Below are 15,591 nucleotides of genomic sequence, written 5' to 3' on the forward strand. Positions count from 1 at the left end.
AGGCGCTGGGTTCCATCTGATATGTGGGTAAACAATGGTGCTCCATATAGTAGTGCTGGTCTCAGAATACTTTTGTATATCTGCAGCTTCAATCTCTATGAGAGAGCCAGAGAAGTGAGGAGGTAGTTGGGACGACGGGGCTTATATAACAAATTAAAAAAAAAAATCTTCCTCTAAAGTACCTTTTATTTTGTTAATTTGAAAAAAATAAACAGTAATTTTTGGTAGCAATAATAAGCAATAAATAAATACAAAATATTAAAGAATTTTATGAATGAATAAATGAAAAAAAGGAAAAATAAAAATATCCAGTTCTAATGGAAAAAGTCAGGACCACCCAATTTTTGCCGATTGCATCACGGCTTCAACATCTTTTATTACACTGTTGTATTCTTGGCAGGAACAAAATTTAATTTGTTATTCCCACCTCGAGAAAACCTAGAACACGAATTTTTATTGCAACAAAAAAATTTAAAAAATTTGTTCATAATTTTTGCTTTTTGTTTTTAGAAAATCACAAAAATAGCAATAACTTTAACACTAAACTACACCAAACTTGGGGATTTAAGGAGGTCAGTAAGTGAAAGTTGCATGATGCACATACTGCACTAGATGTTTTGTACAGTATACAAACTTTTCTAATTTTTTACCTGGTAATCTTAACAGTTAACACATGTTTAGCTAAAAGGCCTCATTTTTTATAATCATTATTTATTCTGTTAATAAAATCTGTAATCAAAATGTAACAAGCTATATAAATAGAATTTTTTTTTTTTGTGAAACTGTGAATTTGCAGCATCTTCATCTGTTTCAATAGATATGTAGTGAAAGGGGCAAGAAGGAGCAAGCAGTTCAACCGCAACCCAGAGCGCAGGACCTCGAGCCTCACCGAAGTTCTCAAATTTACATATTACTTCATTTTGTAAAAACATATTGTTATTTGTATATTTTAATAATTTCTGTAACATAATACTTAATGATGTCAATAAAATGATTAATAAACGATAACCAAACCAATGCATGAAACTATGTCAAGTAGACATGTACTGACCGCTTCTCGGTCACAGCCACATGGACTAGGCATATAAATAAGGGGCTCTAGATCCCCTTTTCGGGTAGTAGGTAGATAGTTCACAGTATGCTCTGAGATTGTTGAAAAGCTGGGCTACTTGAACATCTCAGTCAATGCAGCCAAAACGGATTGTGTTGTGTTCGCGCACACAGCGCACAAGAGATCAAGACTGCCGAAGACTCTCCATGTGAATAATACGGTGAGCTCACCTTCCAACTCTATCGTATATTTGGGCGTAAAGCTAGACCGTCATCTTAAGCTCTCTGCCCATTTATATCAGAAGGCGAGAACAATAAGACAAAAGTTCATTATTTCAATGAAATAAGACCTTACTGATATTAAGGACAATTTAATTGGATATAAATATGGTGAATTTGATAAAAATTGTCAGATTCATTTTTGAGAAAATTGAAAAAATATGATAAATTGGCACTTCCGGTTAGTTAATTTATCGAAAACGTTGTTGTCGTATCCCAGGCAAATAACTACCTTATATATGTAACTTCAGTTTTGTACAAGTTTTCGTTTTTGAGATAGGCTGACCACAAACACATTGACTGTTTTGTGAGAGTTTTTTGGACTAAAGGGACCTCAAAATATGTATTTCAGTCGAAAACTCGAATTTGAAATTTTGCACAATTATAATACTTTCCCTTACTATATTTTCCATACATATATAAGTGAAAGTAAAAATCTAGTAGAGCTCAAAAGGGATTTAAATTTTTTTTTCCGATCCTTCTAAAACAGAAAAACATTAAATTAATAGCTTGCATTATGTATGGTTACATAATTCAAATTGGATTTGACCTTTTTCTACCAGTGGTACATGAAGGTATACGGGGAAATACTTATCTTGTTGTTTCGATGTGCCCGTTCCATATGAATTCAACTAGAAATATCTGGCGGAGAGGGGTCTCCTCTATGGGATTTAAATGGAACCTGATGCTTTGTCTTGTATATTCCTTGTGAACCATTGATATCGAAAAATGTTCAGAGTGAATTTATTTGGGCTTGTGCTGGAAGTCTTTATGAATTACTTTTTTGATAATATATACAATAGTTTGTTATTTACAGAATAACACAATTTTATTTACTTTTATACAAAGTAATAATTAATTATCTGGACAAGGTCAAACTGTTATGACTTGATGAGCTTCGAACATCTGGTTCCTGTTAGATGTTGCTAGAGTTCACGATTATGTGCTGTTACAAACCTGTCTTATCACTAACAATTTTAATAAAGTTTAAATAAAGAAGACACAAAAATTCACAAATATATTTTTATAGTATTAATTATATAGTTTGTAAATCATGGCTCTTATCTGTAATATATATTTCTACCTTTACATTGGTTATTAGTCCATTTTATTTTAAATTTGTTGACCTAATTGATTGTTACAAATTAATTATTTCTGATTATAGAAAAAAGTTGAAAGAAGGAATGAGATTAAATTTATTATCAAAAATACAAAGAACTAAAGATTTTCAGAGTAAAGAAGGACGAAACTCTCAGCTCCAAGTGAAAGTCGAGTTAGTTATACCATTACCTAACAATTCCTTCTATTTTATTTCTTTTTTAATTTTAATTAATTTTTTTTTATTCTAATCTAGTTCAATGTCGGAACAAATTCATAATATGGAAGAAGAAGTAAATATACTTTCAATTAGAAAAGAAGAACTGCTACGTACTAGACAATTTACAACTGAGAAAATTGAGGTAAACAATTTTTCATAAGTTACTTTCTTTTATTTTAAATAATGTTCTGATTTTTTGTTAAGTTAAAATTTTTAATATATTCGTTGAGTTTTTATATATGTTTGTGGTCAGAGAAGTTTAAAATAAAGAAAACTGAAGTTTGATGGTTTTCTAATGGATGTGACAAGTAAACAAAATCCAAGTCAGGTATTTTCAAGTTGCTCAATAGTCTTGATCAGTGTTGCCACCATCAGTGTTATATTTTCTGTTATTTAGCACACTATTTAAATTACAAAATTTTAATTAATTTGAAATAATATAACTAGATTTCTACTACATATTTACTCTATTCTTTACTAGAATAGAAATAACATTGATTTGGGTGATATAGATAAAGAGGAAAATTATTTAAATTTTTAGTATGATGTAAGTATATTTGACCCTAATAATGGACTGAAAACGTTTTGACAACAATGAATCACAATGAATCACAACAATGACAACAATGGTACAACCATACACTTGATAACTTTGATTGAAGAAACAGCTGATTGAAATGGGTATATGAAGTTGTTGGTTTTGAGAAAGAGTGAATTATAATCGATAAACATTGGAGGATCAGACTTATAGATGGGGATTAGTTAAATCTGATCAATAGGGTTTAAAAGGTAGAGATCGATATTGGTATTGGATTGAAGCTTGTGGCCCCACCAAGACATTAAGGTCAATCCATAGCACAGTTTTTTATTTATTCCAATTGCCATCCTTAACAACATATCAAATTTTATTTTGATATCTGAATTAACTGTTGACTGAATGAAAAACTATTATTATTTATTTTAACACATGTTTGCTTAAGAGAGGACTTATGTTAAATTATGAATCAGCACCTTCATCTATAATCATTTATATGCTATAATGCAAGTTTTTAGCATGGATAATTCTAAGGAAATAAAGTTGTATGTACTTACAATCTATTATATAAGTTAATTATGTTTAAAATAACACTATTAATCAGTAAATTTTCTGTCTCGGTGTGTCAAGAATGTGAAAAAACAATTGCTAGAACAAGAAGAGTCCTTTGGCCAAAATATTTTTCGATCTAAACAGCTGTTGAATAGTTTCTTTGATTCTATGTGGTAAGATTTTTTATTTTATGTTGATAATAATGTGAATGATGAAACACAAATGGGTTATTTTCAAATAACAGACAATTTTTAGATCCTAATCATCAACAAAAAATTCATCGCCAAAAATATTAAAATAATTTTTTTAAAAACTTTTCTAAGTTAGCTCTTAGCTAAAAGCACTGCTAAGAAAACCTTTAATGCAAGATCTACTAAGAAAGTTTTAATTTGAAATTTCTTGCACCCATGTTCAAAAGCTACCATGAAGCCACAAACGACCACAACAATTTTAAAGTGTACCTAAGAAAATCATTTCGTATTGAATTACTATCCAATTCATTTTAAGATCTCATTTCATAAGGATATCTATAATTACTCATAATAAAATGGAAACAATTTTTTGTTTTACAGAAAGAACATTATCTATATCTAGTCATGAATATCGTAATTCAAAGCATATTTAACCAGCTATTTTTCCTTGCAGCTCGACTCAAGTGAAAGAAATAAGTATGAAAATAGTGCCCTACATAATGTTTATAACTTCAGGACCTCCCAAGTCATTAAAATTATTCTGTTATTATTTTGAGGTTTCATTTGTCTATGACAATGATTATTTTTTTCTGGGACATATTTTGAAATATTATGGATCCAGAGAGAGCTCTTACACAATAAAAAAATAAGTCAGATAATTTTTGTAAGCTTTCATTTAAGGCATGAATATAGTAACAACCTTTTTCTCAAGAGATATATGAAAATAAAGTTAAGATATATTTGAATGTAAAAATGTTGATCTGGGACAGCCATGGCAATAATAGTTCAAAAGTTCATGGCAAGTGGAACAGCAGTAAATCATTGCAACCATAATTAATTAACCATTTTTACCAGAAAGAAGTTTCCCAAACCCACATGAGTGTATGTATAGTAATCCTTGGAAATAATTTTATTTAAATGAGACTTCAAAATTGCTTGTTTTTTGAAAATCATCACCCATAAAATTTTATTAATTAACTTTTAAATTAATATTTAAAAATGCTTGTTCATATATAATTATATATAATGTGATGTAAGATAACAAACCCGAGAATTTTTAAAATTGTTTAACAATATCTGAAATCTGTTTTAGTGACATCCGAAGGGAAGAAAGAATATTAGAAGATGAAATAGCAGAAATTTCTTTGAATATTCAAGAAAAAGGTCTAGAATTGAAGAAAAAAATTGGCAGTGTAAGTTATTTTTAAAATACTAAATTTTATTTTTAATAGTTTGAATAATAATTTTTCCAAGTGCATCTTCTAGGTGTCTCTTCTTATTTCAATTTACAAAAAGGGGCCAAGGCCAGATTGTAATAACTATCGAGGAATCTCTCTCCTTGTATGTTATAAAATATTTAAGTTGATCTAACTTGTCAAATCATAGAATACACTGAAGAGATTATTGTTCAATTATTGATCAAAATTTTTCATTACTTCATATATTACAGAAAAAAGTTGGAATACAACAGGGTAGTTTAACAGTTTCATATAGATTTCAAAAAGGCTTATGATTCTATTGACCACCTGAAGCTGTTTAATATTTTACTGAAAAGGTAATACCAAAGAAGTTAATAAATCTTGTAAAGATGTTTCACCGAAATGTTTAATAAAGTTTGAATCGGTAATCATTGTTCTGAGAAGTTTTATGTGCGGTCGGATTTAAAACAAGGTGATTCTCTATCACACTCTATCTGTTTAATCTAGATTAGAATATGTTATTAAAAGTGTGATAAATATGGAAAAGGTGGTAAAATACCGGTGCTTGGGTATGGTGATGATTTGGTATTATTGGGTGAGGACAAGGAAACTGTAAATATGGTTATCAGTAGAAATGAAAGCAATTTCGGTGACATAGATATAGCTGGAAATACATTGGGCTGTCCATAGCTCGGGTGGTTGAGGGGCAGGCCTTAGCAACCTGGAAAGTGCAGGTGGCGCTAGTTTGATCAAATCCGGTCTGGGGGGTGGATTTTTAATTTTGTGGCAGCCCCATGAAATGAAAAACATGACCTCTCACCATGGTTAGAATAAGTTGGTCACTTCTATATAAACCTCCCCTCCTCCCCCCCCAATAAAGGAAAAAAGAAATTGATGAGAAAATAAATAAAATAACTGTCCCTAGCAAATATAATTCAGATTGTAGGGGTTAGTGGCGAGCAGATCCCTGAAATGTTAATAAACACTGCAACGATTGGTAAACATCCAAGGGGTGGACTATGTTAAAACTGATACAGTAAATTTGGATTTTGGATGGGCATCACTGGAATGATGTATGTAGAGGGCTGTTGGTGGTATCGTATAACCGAAACCTTCAGGTTTGCTAAGCCTTTATTATTATTATTTTGTTAAATTGATGAAATTTTGCTTATTTGATCATGGCTTAAACGAGACTTCAAAATAGATTCCTCTATTTACCAAGCTTTAAAACAGAATTTGAGTACTTTTTAAAATTCCATTAAGTTGATATTCAGAGTAGGAGGAAAATTATTCTTTAAACCTGGTCTATAAAAAATATATTCTCAAAGTTAGTAAAATGTAGGTTTATTTAAAGTTTTTAAAAATTTATTATAATGTTTTTCTCTATGGAAGTGGTCAGTGGGGGAAAACTGTGTGTATGTGTGACATGCATATAGCTTAATTTATATTAATCAGTATTATTAAACTATAATGGGTTTTAATTTATTTCTGACAAAAGAGTTCTTGACTCTCAATTTGCAGAATGGTAAAATTTTCAGAATTTTACCCATTTATTCATCTACGATGAAAATTCACTCTTTATAAAGCTTAAGTGATGCTGGGCACCTCAGGTAATTACCAAATAAAATAAATATATTTATAATTTCTGAGTAATTTCATTGATAAAAAAAATTCAGCTCCATTAATTTTAAAAAATGAACTTCTCTGAAAAATGAATACTGCGTATTAGTTTTTATTTTTTTTATTTTTAGGCCATTGTTATTGGATCCGAAAGCCTTCTCTCAGTCATAGAAGCTTGTAAAAATTCTGAAAGTTATAAATGGTTGAGTGATGGCTATTATGGCATGGTTATAGAAAATTTTGAATGTCCTGAAGAACTGAGTATAGCTGTGGAAAGCGCTATTGGAAATAGGTTTCCTAATTGATCATTTTATACAGTTATAAAACTTTTTCATGATTCCTTGTGGTATCTAATAATCTAAAATATATAATGAATGCCTATTTATTAGATAATATCCTATAAATTATTTTTTTCCTCTGAACATCCCAAGTCTAATTTACTAATATTATCATAGCTCCAGAAATTTCTGAAAAAAAGTATTATTTAGAAAAAATACCTCATCAGTGATTACACAAATTTCTGTTCTCAGAAGAACAGAAATGACAGTTCCTTTTAATAGTTTCAGTTACATGCATAAAAAAGAATGAAAGGCAGCGATAGTTTATTTAATGAAAGAATATGTTAATTAGTAAATTAAAATAAGGATGGAAGTATGGGCTCTAATGTCAGCAATGAATTAGTGCACAAAGGCTTTTGTAAAGATCTAGTATTATAAAAAATAACTAAAAACTTCATATAGATGAAACTTCTAAACATAAATAATTTGTATATTATTAATGCTATCTTTATATTGATTTTTATTTTAATGGTTTAAATTACTTTATGATTTTTAAGATTGTTCGCACATATTGTCTCAAATAACAAAATTGCTACAAATATCCTAAAGGAAATCAATAATCACAAACTACCTGGTGAAATACTGTTCCTACCCATCAACAACTTAATTGAAACCTATTATGATTATCCAACATCTGAAGTAAGTATTAAAAAAGAGTGATTGAAATTTATTGTATTTATCATCAACAAATGTATGAAACCATTCAAGTCCAAAATGTTTTGATTCAGGACTAATTTATTTTTGTGTAAATTTTATGTAAAATAAATTTTTTGAAAATATATCACCTCAATATTGTGATAATTAAATTTTTAAAATATATTTTTGGCTCTTCAAAAAATTTGGGATTTGACTGGCACATGGTTTTGCACTTTTTCCTACATTATTTCACTTTTTTATATGTCATAATAATGTTTTCCTGAATTTAAATGAAAATTCATTAAATAAATTAAAAAATATTTTTGTAGGACGCTGAACCTATTCTTAATAGAATAAAATACAAACCATATATGGAAAAAGTCATGAAATATTTATTTGGTCGTATCTTGATTTGTAAGAATATTGATGTTGCCGTCAATATTATGAGAAAAACTAATAGATTACTATGTGTTACATTGCAAGGAGATAAGGTATTATTTTGTTTCAAAATACAGGTCAATACTAAGGTAGAACAACTATAGTATCATATGAAGAAGGATTGACTTCAAAAGCATTTATACTTGATCATAGAGTGGCTTTAGGAGCATTGTTTTTTATTTCAGTTAATATTTAAATAAAACTTGACGATCCATGTTTTATATTTATTCATTCATTCCAATATTTTAACTTATCAAAAGTTGTCTACAACTGTAAAATATATGATATAGTTCCTGATATAAGTTACTGGTTACTATAGGTCTATTTTGATAATATCAAGTTTTATCAATAGAATAAAACAGTTTGCCAATTATTGATGACGATTTGTTTGGCTTTTACTCCTACCTCAATAACAATGATTCTTTCTTTTTTCATCCTACGATTTTATTTTACCATTCTTGCTTTATGATAGTACAAGATTTGGCAACAGTGATTCCCTGGTGCCAAGAAATCTTAAGTTTATTCTATTAATAACAGTCTCGAGTTCTGAGGCAGGCTTTTTAATTCAACACTGCCCTTTATCTAGATATGAACTCCTTGAAACATGATGAATTATTTTTATTCACTAACTGAGGAAACTCCTCAAAATAGAATAAATTCTTGTTATTCTCATTCAATGACAATAAATTTTGTAATTTGTCCCCAAGCTAGTCTATGTTTGCAATGATTTGATGTATGATATTGTATATTGAATATTGTTGAGGAGTTAATAGGTTTCTTGCCATCTGGTCCTTTCCAAAATCAATAGTTCTAACAGTTTTATCAATGAAAAATAAATCACAGAAGTATGAAAAATCCAATGAAGAAAATTAAATAGTACTGACTGGGCTACTACTGGTTGTACATTACATAAGAAATCATCTGCTGGTCTTAAATGTCATAACAACGATAGTGATTTTTTTTTCAGGCCAATAATTTTGAATATTCCCCATCTGAAAGGTTATAGTTCTAGCAACTCTATTTCTAAAAATTGAACTATGTTTAATAATATAAATAAACAATGAATAATTAACATTTATAACACATACAACATCTTAATAAATGTTAACGAATTAACCCTTCTCTTTTATATCCTACAATAATTAAAAAAGCAACATAGAAAAAGTAAAAACTTATTTCCAGATTTCATTTTAGGTTTCAAAGATTTGTATTGTATATTAAAACTAAATTTTTCTTACTATTCAATTAGATTATTAGTTACTTATTCATAACAATGATTTCTGATGAAAAATTATTTTTAATATAAAATAAAAATCTTTGAAATCAACTTTTCTCAATGATTAGATTTTAGAGTATATTAGCATTACATTGGGGGATATGATTTAGTTATTAAAGTTGTAACTAAATCTAATAATCAAAATTCAAATAGTGAATACAACTAAAAGTTTTTCATAAATTTTGATCTTTTTTAGGTATCAAAAAGTGTCATGTCTGGAGGATACTTCAGTAACTCAAAATGTTCCAAGATCCTGTTTTCAAAAATAAATCATCTACAGGAAAACAAAGCATTAAAAACTGAGGAACTTGACAATGTGCATAATAAAATAAATGAGTTGGAAACAAAAATTAACCGTAGCATTTCATACAATCAGCAACTCAAAAAGGAGTAAGTTACTGATTAATGCAATTTTTAAACCAGAGGGTGTTCAGTAATGAAAGAAATATTCACAAATAAAAGAAGATTGGATACGTTATTTTCAACAATTCAAATTTTTTTTGTTAATGATGTTATATATTATGCTGGAAGATTGACCGTGTGTATTAATAAATGGAATATGGTCCTGGTGCGGTCAAATTAAACTCAAATAGTAATATTTTGTACTATTTTTATTTGAACCAACGTTTTGCCCCATGTTGCAGGGCTTCGTCAAGGCTATTTTGATGGAAGTCAAAGTCAGAGTGAGTTTCACTTTGACTTCTGTCAAAACAGCTCTGACAAAGCCCTGCAACGTGGGGCCAACCATTGGCTCTAATAAAAATAGTACAAAATATTACTATTTGAGTTTAATTTGACTGTACCCGGACCATATTCCATTTATATTATACATTACATTCACTTACCTATATATGGAATACATAGAGAGGGAAAGTTTAGTAAAATTAAAATTTTGAGTTTTTGTCAGAATTAGACGTTTTGAGAAATAACAAGTTTTGAAAATGGTGTGTGTGTATAGCTTAAAAGTTTTCAAGGCCCAAAAACTTAAAGTGATACTCATAAAGTATATTCCAAAGATTTCATCAATGACATACATTAATGTATTCAGAAAAATTGTTTTTGAAATTTTCATGAATAGTAATTTCTCTATTTTCAGTCTTAAACTTTTAATGCCATGTTCACAATTTTTATACATTTTGCTACAATTAAAATATTCTTTCACATAGCAGTAGATTTTTTTCAAATAATTTTTTAACTGTACAGACATTTAAATTCATTAAATGCTTGTTCTAACAGTTAGACAATAGCTATGAGGGTGGTCTGAAAAGTTTCCAACCTAACAAAAATATAAGTCTATTTTTTTTTATTTTTCAACATAGTCTCCTTGTAACTCTACACACTGTTACAGTTAATTAGAGATGCTCAACCTTCATGACATACTGTATAAATTTAATTTTTAAAATATGAAATAGGCACGGCAGTAAGATTATGATGTTGAGCAGCTTTTTTTATTTACAAAATATCATAAATAACTAAATTGAGTGAATTTGTTCATTCCAGATATTCCAACAATGATCAGAAAAAAAATTTACAAAGACTGATTGATGATGAGAAGCATGCTAGTCAGGAATTGATATACATTAATGGATTGATTGAAAACAAAAAATATTCTGTTAGAGAACTTAGAGTATCCCAGAGGATGTTAATTGATGAAATATCTGAGGTATGAACATGTTTAAAATTATAATGTTGATATGAGAGTGGAGGAGAGGAAGATGGAAGGGTACAGTTGTGGCGTGGTTAATCTAATCTAACACAATTCTCCCATCAGTATCTTGGTTTTCTTCTTTGACAATTACCTTTTGGGTTAAAACTAATTACCTTTTAATTCTATTATTGTTTGGTTCTTTATCAAACTCAACAATTTTACAAGCCTATTACTTATTCCAGTAGTATTTACTGGGTTCAAATTATGCAGTTCAGAGTTCTATTTAAGGCTCTCTGAATTCTTATACAAATTCATTTTCTTAGGGACAAATATTCTGCGCTAGAGTTTAGTTTTGGAAACCTTAAGGTGCTGTTATTTCTTTAATCTATGTAACCATGTCTTGCATTTGTGAAGTATAATAAGGAATTCATAAATCTCGAAGCAATTCACAAGCTGCTAGAAGATATATGTAGTATCAATGAATGGACAGGGAACAATGATCTCAGGCTTAATGTTGAAAAAACTTTGGGCATTCTCATCGGTTCCAAGTACCTTCTTAATTCCTTTCAACCCCAGTTAAAAACTTTGGAATGAATTTTTATCTGCACCTATCCTGAATGACCAAATTTCCCAAATTATACCATACTTCCTGGGGCGGGTCTGGATTGCCTTTTCTTTTTGTGTTATGATTTCCTCTTGTGAGATTGTGACATGCCGTAGATTGACCAACCTACTCGCTATAATTGTCTGTTTAAAAAGTCAAATAAGTAAGGCTACCTTGGAGGGCAGGAGTGGAGGGTTTCATGCCGTTTTTCAATTTCAGGCACTTTTTAAATATTGCTCAATTCAACTATCTTAAAGTTTCCTCTTCCTGTTTTAAGCTAATATTTCAAACGTGATATAGGGCTGTCGCTTCCCAGGGGTTTTAGCGAGGCGGGTCTGGCGGAGGATTGGCTTTTCATTTTGTGTTATGATCTCCTCTTGTGAGATTGTGACATGTTGTACATCGACCAACCTACTCGCTATAATTGTCTGTTTAAAAAGTCAGATAAGTAAGGCTTCCATGGAGGACATTTTTATAAATATCAAGCCTGGAACTTCAGCACTTATGTTTTTATTTTTTATATTACTATTTTTACTGTATTATTACTTAGTTATTAAACCATTTTATGCCAGACAATAGGCACTCAAATGTTCATTGTAATTATTTTTAAGGGACTAGATATCTCAGAATAAAATTACTTTTCATTAAATATTTTGGAACAGTAATAAACATTGTAAATAATTTTAATGTAGACTTTAGTTCAAAAAGTTTTAGAAAACTGGACTGGAACTGACCTCCTTGGCTCAGTATGAAGTAGGCTACAATGACCAAGGGTCAGTTGATTCTTTATCAATTCTTAACCCACACACTTTTCCTCTTATTAAAAGTTTCATTAAAGCTGCATTCAATTTAACTATGATACTTGCAGCCTTTGGGTCAGTCCTGGGTAAAGCAATGTAGGTAGCTATGGCTGTATATAACAGGAGACACCGTCCTTCCATGTCGAAAAGCTTAATTGGCCCCAAAATTTTGTGGAATATTTTTATGTAGAGTGAAGGGTCCATGACCAATCAATATTTTCCTCAAAAATTTAGCTCAATATTTTTGCATAAAATTTTGAGCAATATTTTACCCAGTGTTAGGGTCCCATTACTAGGCTAGGTACTAGGCTACCTTAAAAATCAGCACTGCATTCATTTCAAATCTATTATAAGATTTTGAAAAAAAATAAAATAAAATTTGTTATGTAGTATTAGTTAATTCAACTTAATAGACATAAATTATATTTTACCATTTTTGTTATACAATTTTTATAATAAACTATAATTTTACCAAAAATATTCAGGATTTTGAAGAAATAAATGAAAAAGTAAATAGTGAGATCATATTTCTTAATAAAGAAATAAAGGAATATGAAAAAATTCTTCATGATAAAAATATTGAGCTGGCTACATTAGAAAGTAAAAAATTGAAGTTGGAAAATGATTTGATTCACCAAAGAAAATTAAAAGATTCGAAAGTAAGTGTTATTAAATTTATTATTTAATCTAGATGATGATTAAGATTGCTGTGTAAAGTAATAACAAGTATTTGTCCCACACTTGTCACCTAGATTTTGATGAAACTTTTTTAGGTTAACTTACACCTCAAGTTATTGTTCCACTGTCTATACTGGAAATCTCATTATCCCTCCAAAAAACTTGGGACACTGTCATGTATAAAACACATTTTATATTGCTGGCTTTGATCAAGATAAAGATATGAGTTCGGTACCAAAATGTGCCTATTGCAAATACATTTTTTTTTTTAAATAAGCCATTAAAGCATTATGCTTAGTAACAATATCCAAAAGCCTTTGAAATAGCAATTTTTGTGGAAAATGTTAGTTTGTGCCAAAACCGAGCCAAACAAATCTTGTTCTCAGTGCCACACTAGTCCTAATATCAATTGGGGTCCAATATTTTGGGGCCTTTATACGCCTAAAAAAGTTTCATGAAAATCAAGAAGAAACATGTGAGATCTTCTAAGTAAATAAAGTTAGCTTTTTAATGTGAGCTATTGTTTGGATCTACTTTACATAGCTTCAATATCTTTTCCAAAACTTAAAGTTTTATAACTATAAAAAAGAATATGTACATTTATTTTCACATGAAAAAAATTAATTTTCAGTGTAACTATTTTATTAATTCACTTCAATATGCAAAAGAAAAAAAAATTAGCTCCTATAGTTAACACTAATTATCTATTCAAATTTAATTAATAGTTTGTTAAAAACAAAAGTGGTTTAAACATTTTTCCTAGAAAGCTTCTATGTTATTTGGGTTTCCTGATGTATTAGAAAATATAATTATGGCCCATTTTAATTTTTTTGCAAATAAAAATATCTCTAAATTGGTCCATAATTTGTAATAATAATTATGAAAATTTTGTTTTATGTTTTGTTTAAGGAACTTGATATATCTGAAATAAAGACTTACATGAAGAAACTTAAAGATTATCAAGTGAAGGAGGAAGTAATAGATAATCGAATCAAATTAATAACCAATAAAATTAAAGAAAACGAGAAATCAATAACTGAATTAATCAGTGAAGTATGATGATTTTATTAATAAAATATCTTTAAAATATAAAAAATAATATCATATTATAATATTAATAACACACATACATACCTTTCATATGTTTATACTTATATAGCACAATGGTCCCTTTCTGAATCAGGGTCTCCTCCAAAAGCTTCTGCCCTTCTTCTCTATTCTATGAAGCAGCCATCCAACCATTTTTATTTAGTAAGGGTCTTGCGTCAGTGGGAACATTATCAAACCATTTCTGAATGACTTGCAGGTTCTTATGTCTCTGATCACTATAGATAGATAAATTCTCTTTAATTTTTAAATAAGCCAAGACCATTTCCTCTTTTGACCGTAAGTGGAGCAGAACTAGTAAAGGAGAACTTCTAAAGCCTTAGTAACTACATCACATCAATGCCAACAGCATGTAGTTATTTCTTCTGATATCTTAATATCATCCTCTAATATTATGTTATTCAAACCATCTGGGTTTTCACATACTGTTATTTCTATATATAATAATATATATCAAGAGTATATCATCAAACCCCCATCCTTTCCTCTAGCTCCCATGGGAGGATGTACAAAATTTTATCACTTGAGATTTGCTTATAAATACTAATAATGAGGTTGAATTTCAGTTTATTTTTAGTTGCATTACACAAAAAATTAATTTGATTAAATTGATTACTAAGGAAGTAGCATACCTTAAACTCGATCATTTCTGATTTTGATTGAGATGATGAAATTTACAATAGACTATGGATGAATGAATGTCAGAGTAAGAAATGGTTAAGTTTGGGACAATCTCAAAGGAATTGAAATCAAGATAAAGAATGATCATCCCGTTTTGATTACCTCATTCTGTTTTCAAGATTTGTAGATAATATTCTTTTGGGTGTTCATATTTATCCTTTATGTTTGCTGTATAACTAATAATAAGTAGACAAGCTAATCAATTCATCATTTACAGAAAATTAAACTGGAAGAGGATATAAAAGAATGTTCAGAATTGGACATATCCGTTGGAAGGAGAGACAAAATCACCCAAAAAATTATGCTGTATAATAACAAAATTTCTGAGTACAAAGCAGTATATAATAAAATTAATAAATCTTCAAGTCAGCCAAATGAATATTCTGAGTTCACCTTGCCAATGGTTAGTGATTAAATTTATAATTATAATTATAGAAAGATTATAATATATATTGTAATATGCTCTTTTTGTGTAAATAGTATATTTTGATGTTTAAAGGGTTTTGATATGTTTTATTTTATTTTTAATTTTAATATTGTTAATTGTTATTTTAAAACAAAAAGCAAGCTAACCAGTTTTCTTTGTCTATAAGAAATACGTTATTTTTTAAACAAGAAAGATGGCGGTGCACGTCCTTCCA

General features: G+C 29.1%; 1 protein-coding gene across 3 annotated transcripts in view; it reads left to right on the forward strand.

The window, feature by feature from the left end:
• Positions 1-15,353, forward strand: part of LOC106677544 (structural maintenance of chromosomes protein 3) — a gene marked incomplete at its 3' end in the record, with an annotated part of 33,637 nt that extends 18,284 nt beyond the window's left edge. For 2 of the 3 annotated variants that reach the window (XM_067052089.1, XM_067052091.1), the window contains 12 exon segments: positions 2,495-2,602; positions 2,684-2,789; positions 3,813-3,907; positions 5,019-5,118; positions 6,876-7,036; positions 7,580-7,721; positions 8,048-8,209; positions 9,629-9,822; positions 10,933-11,095; positions 12,970-13,143; positions 14,072-14,215; positions 15,168-15,353. In XM_067052089.1, the coding sequence (XP_066908190.1) occupies positions 2,495-2,602; positions 2,684-2,789; positions 3,813-3,907; positions 5,019-5,118; positions 6,876-7,036; positions 7,580-7,721; positions 8,048-8,209; positions 9,629-9,822; positions 10,933-11,095; positions 12,970-13,143; positions 14,072-14,215; positions 15,168-15,353 (1,735 nt within the window). 3 annotated transcript variants of the gene reach the window in all.
• Between the last annotated feature and the right edge of the window lie 238 nt (positions 15,354-15,591).

Source organism: Halyomorpha halys, unplaced genomic scaffold, assembly GCF_000696795.3.
Source record: "Halyomorpha halys isolate HHAL.00 unplaced genomic scaffold, Hhal_1.1 Scaffold103.1, whole genome shotgun sequence".
NCBI lineage: Eukaryota > Metazoa > Arthropoda > Insecta > Hemiptera > Pentatomidae > Halyomorpha > Halyomorpha halys.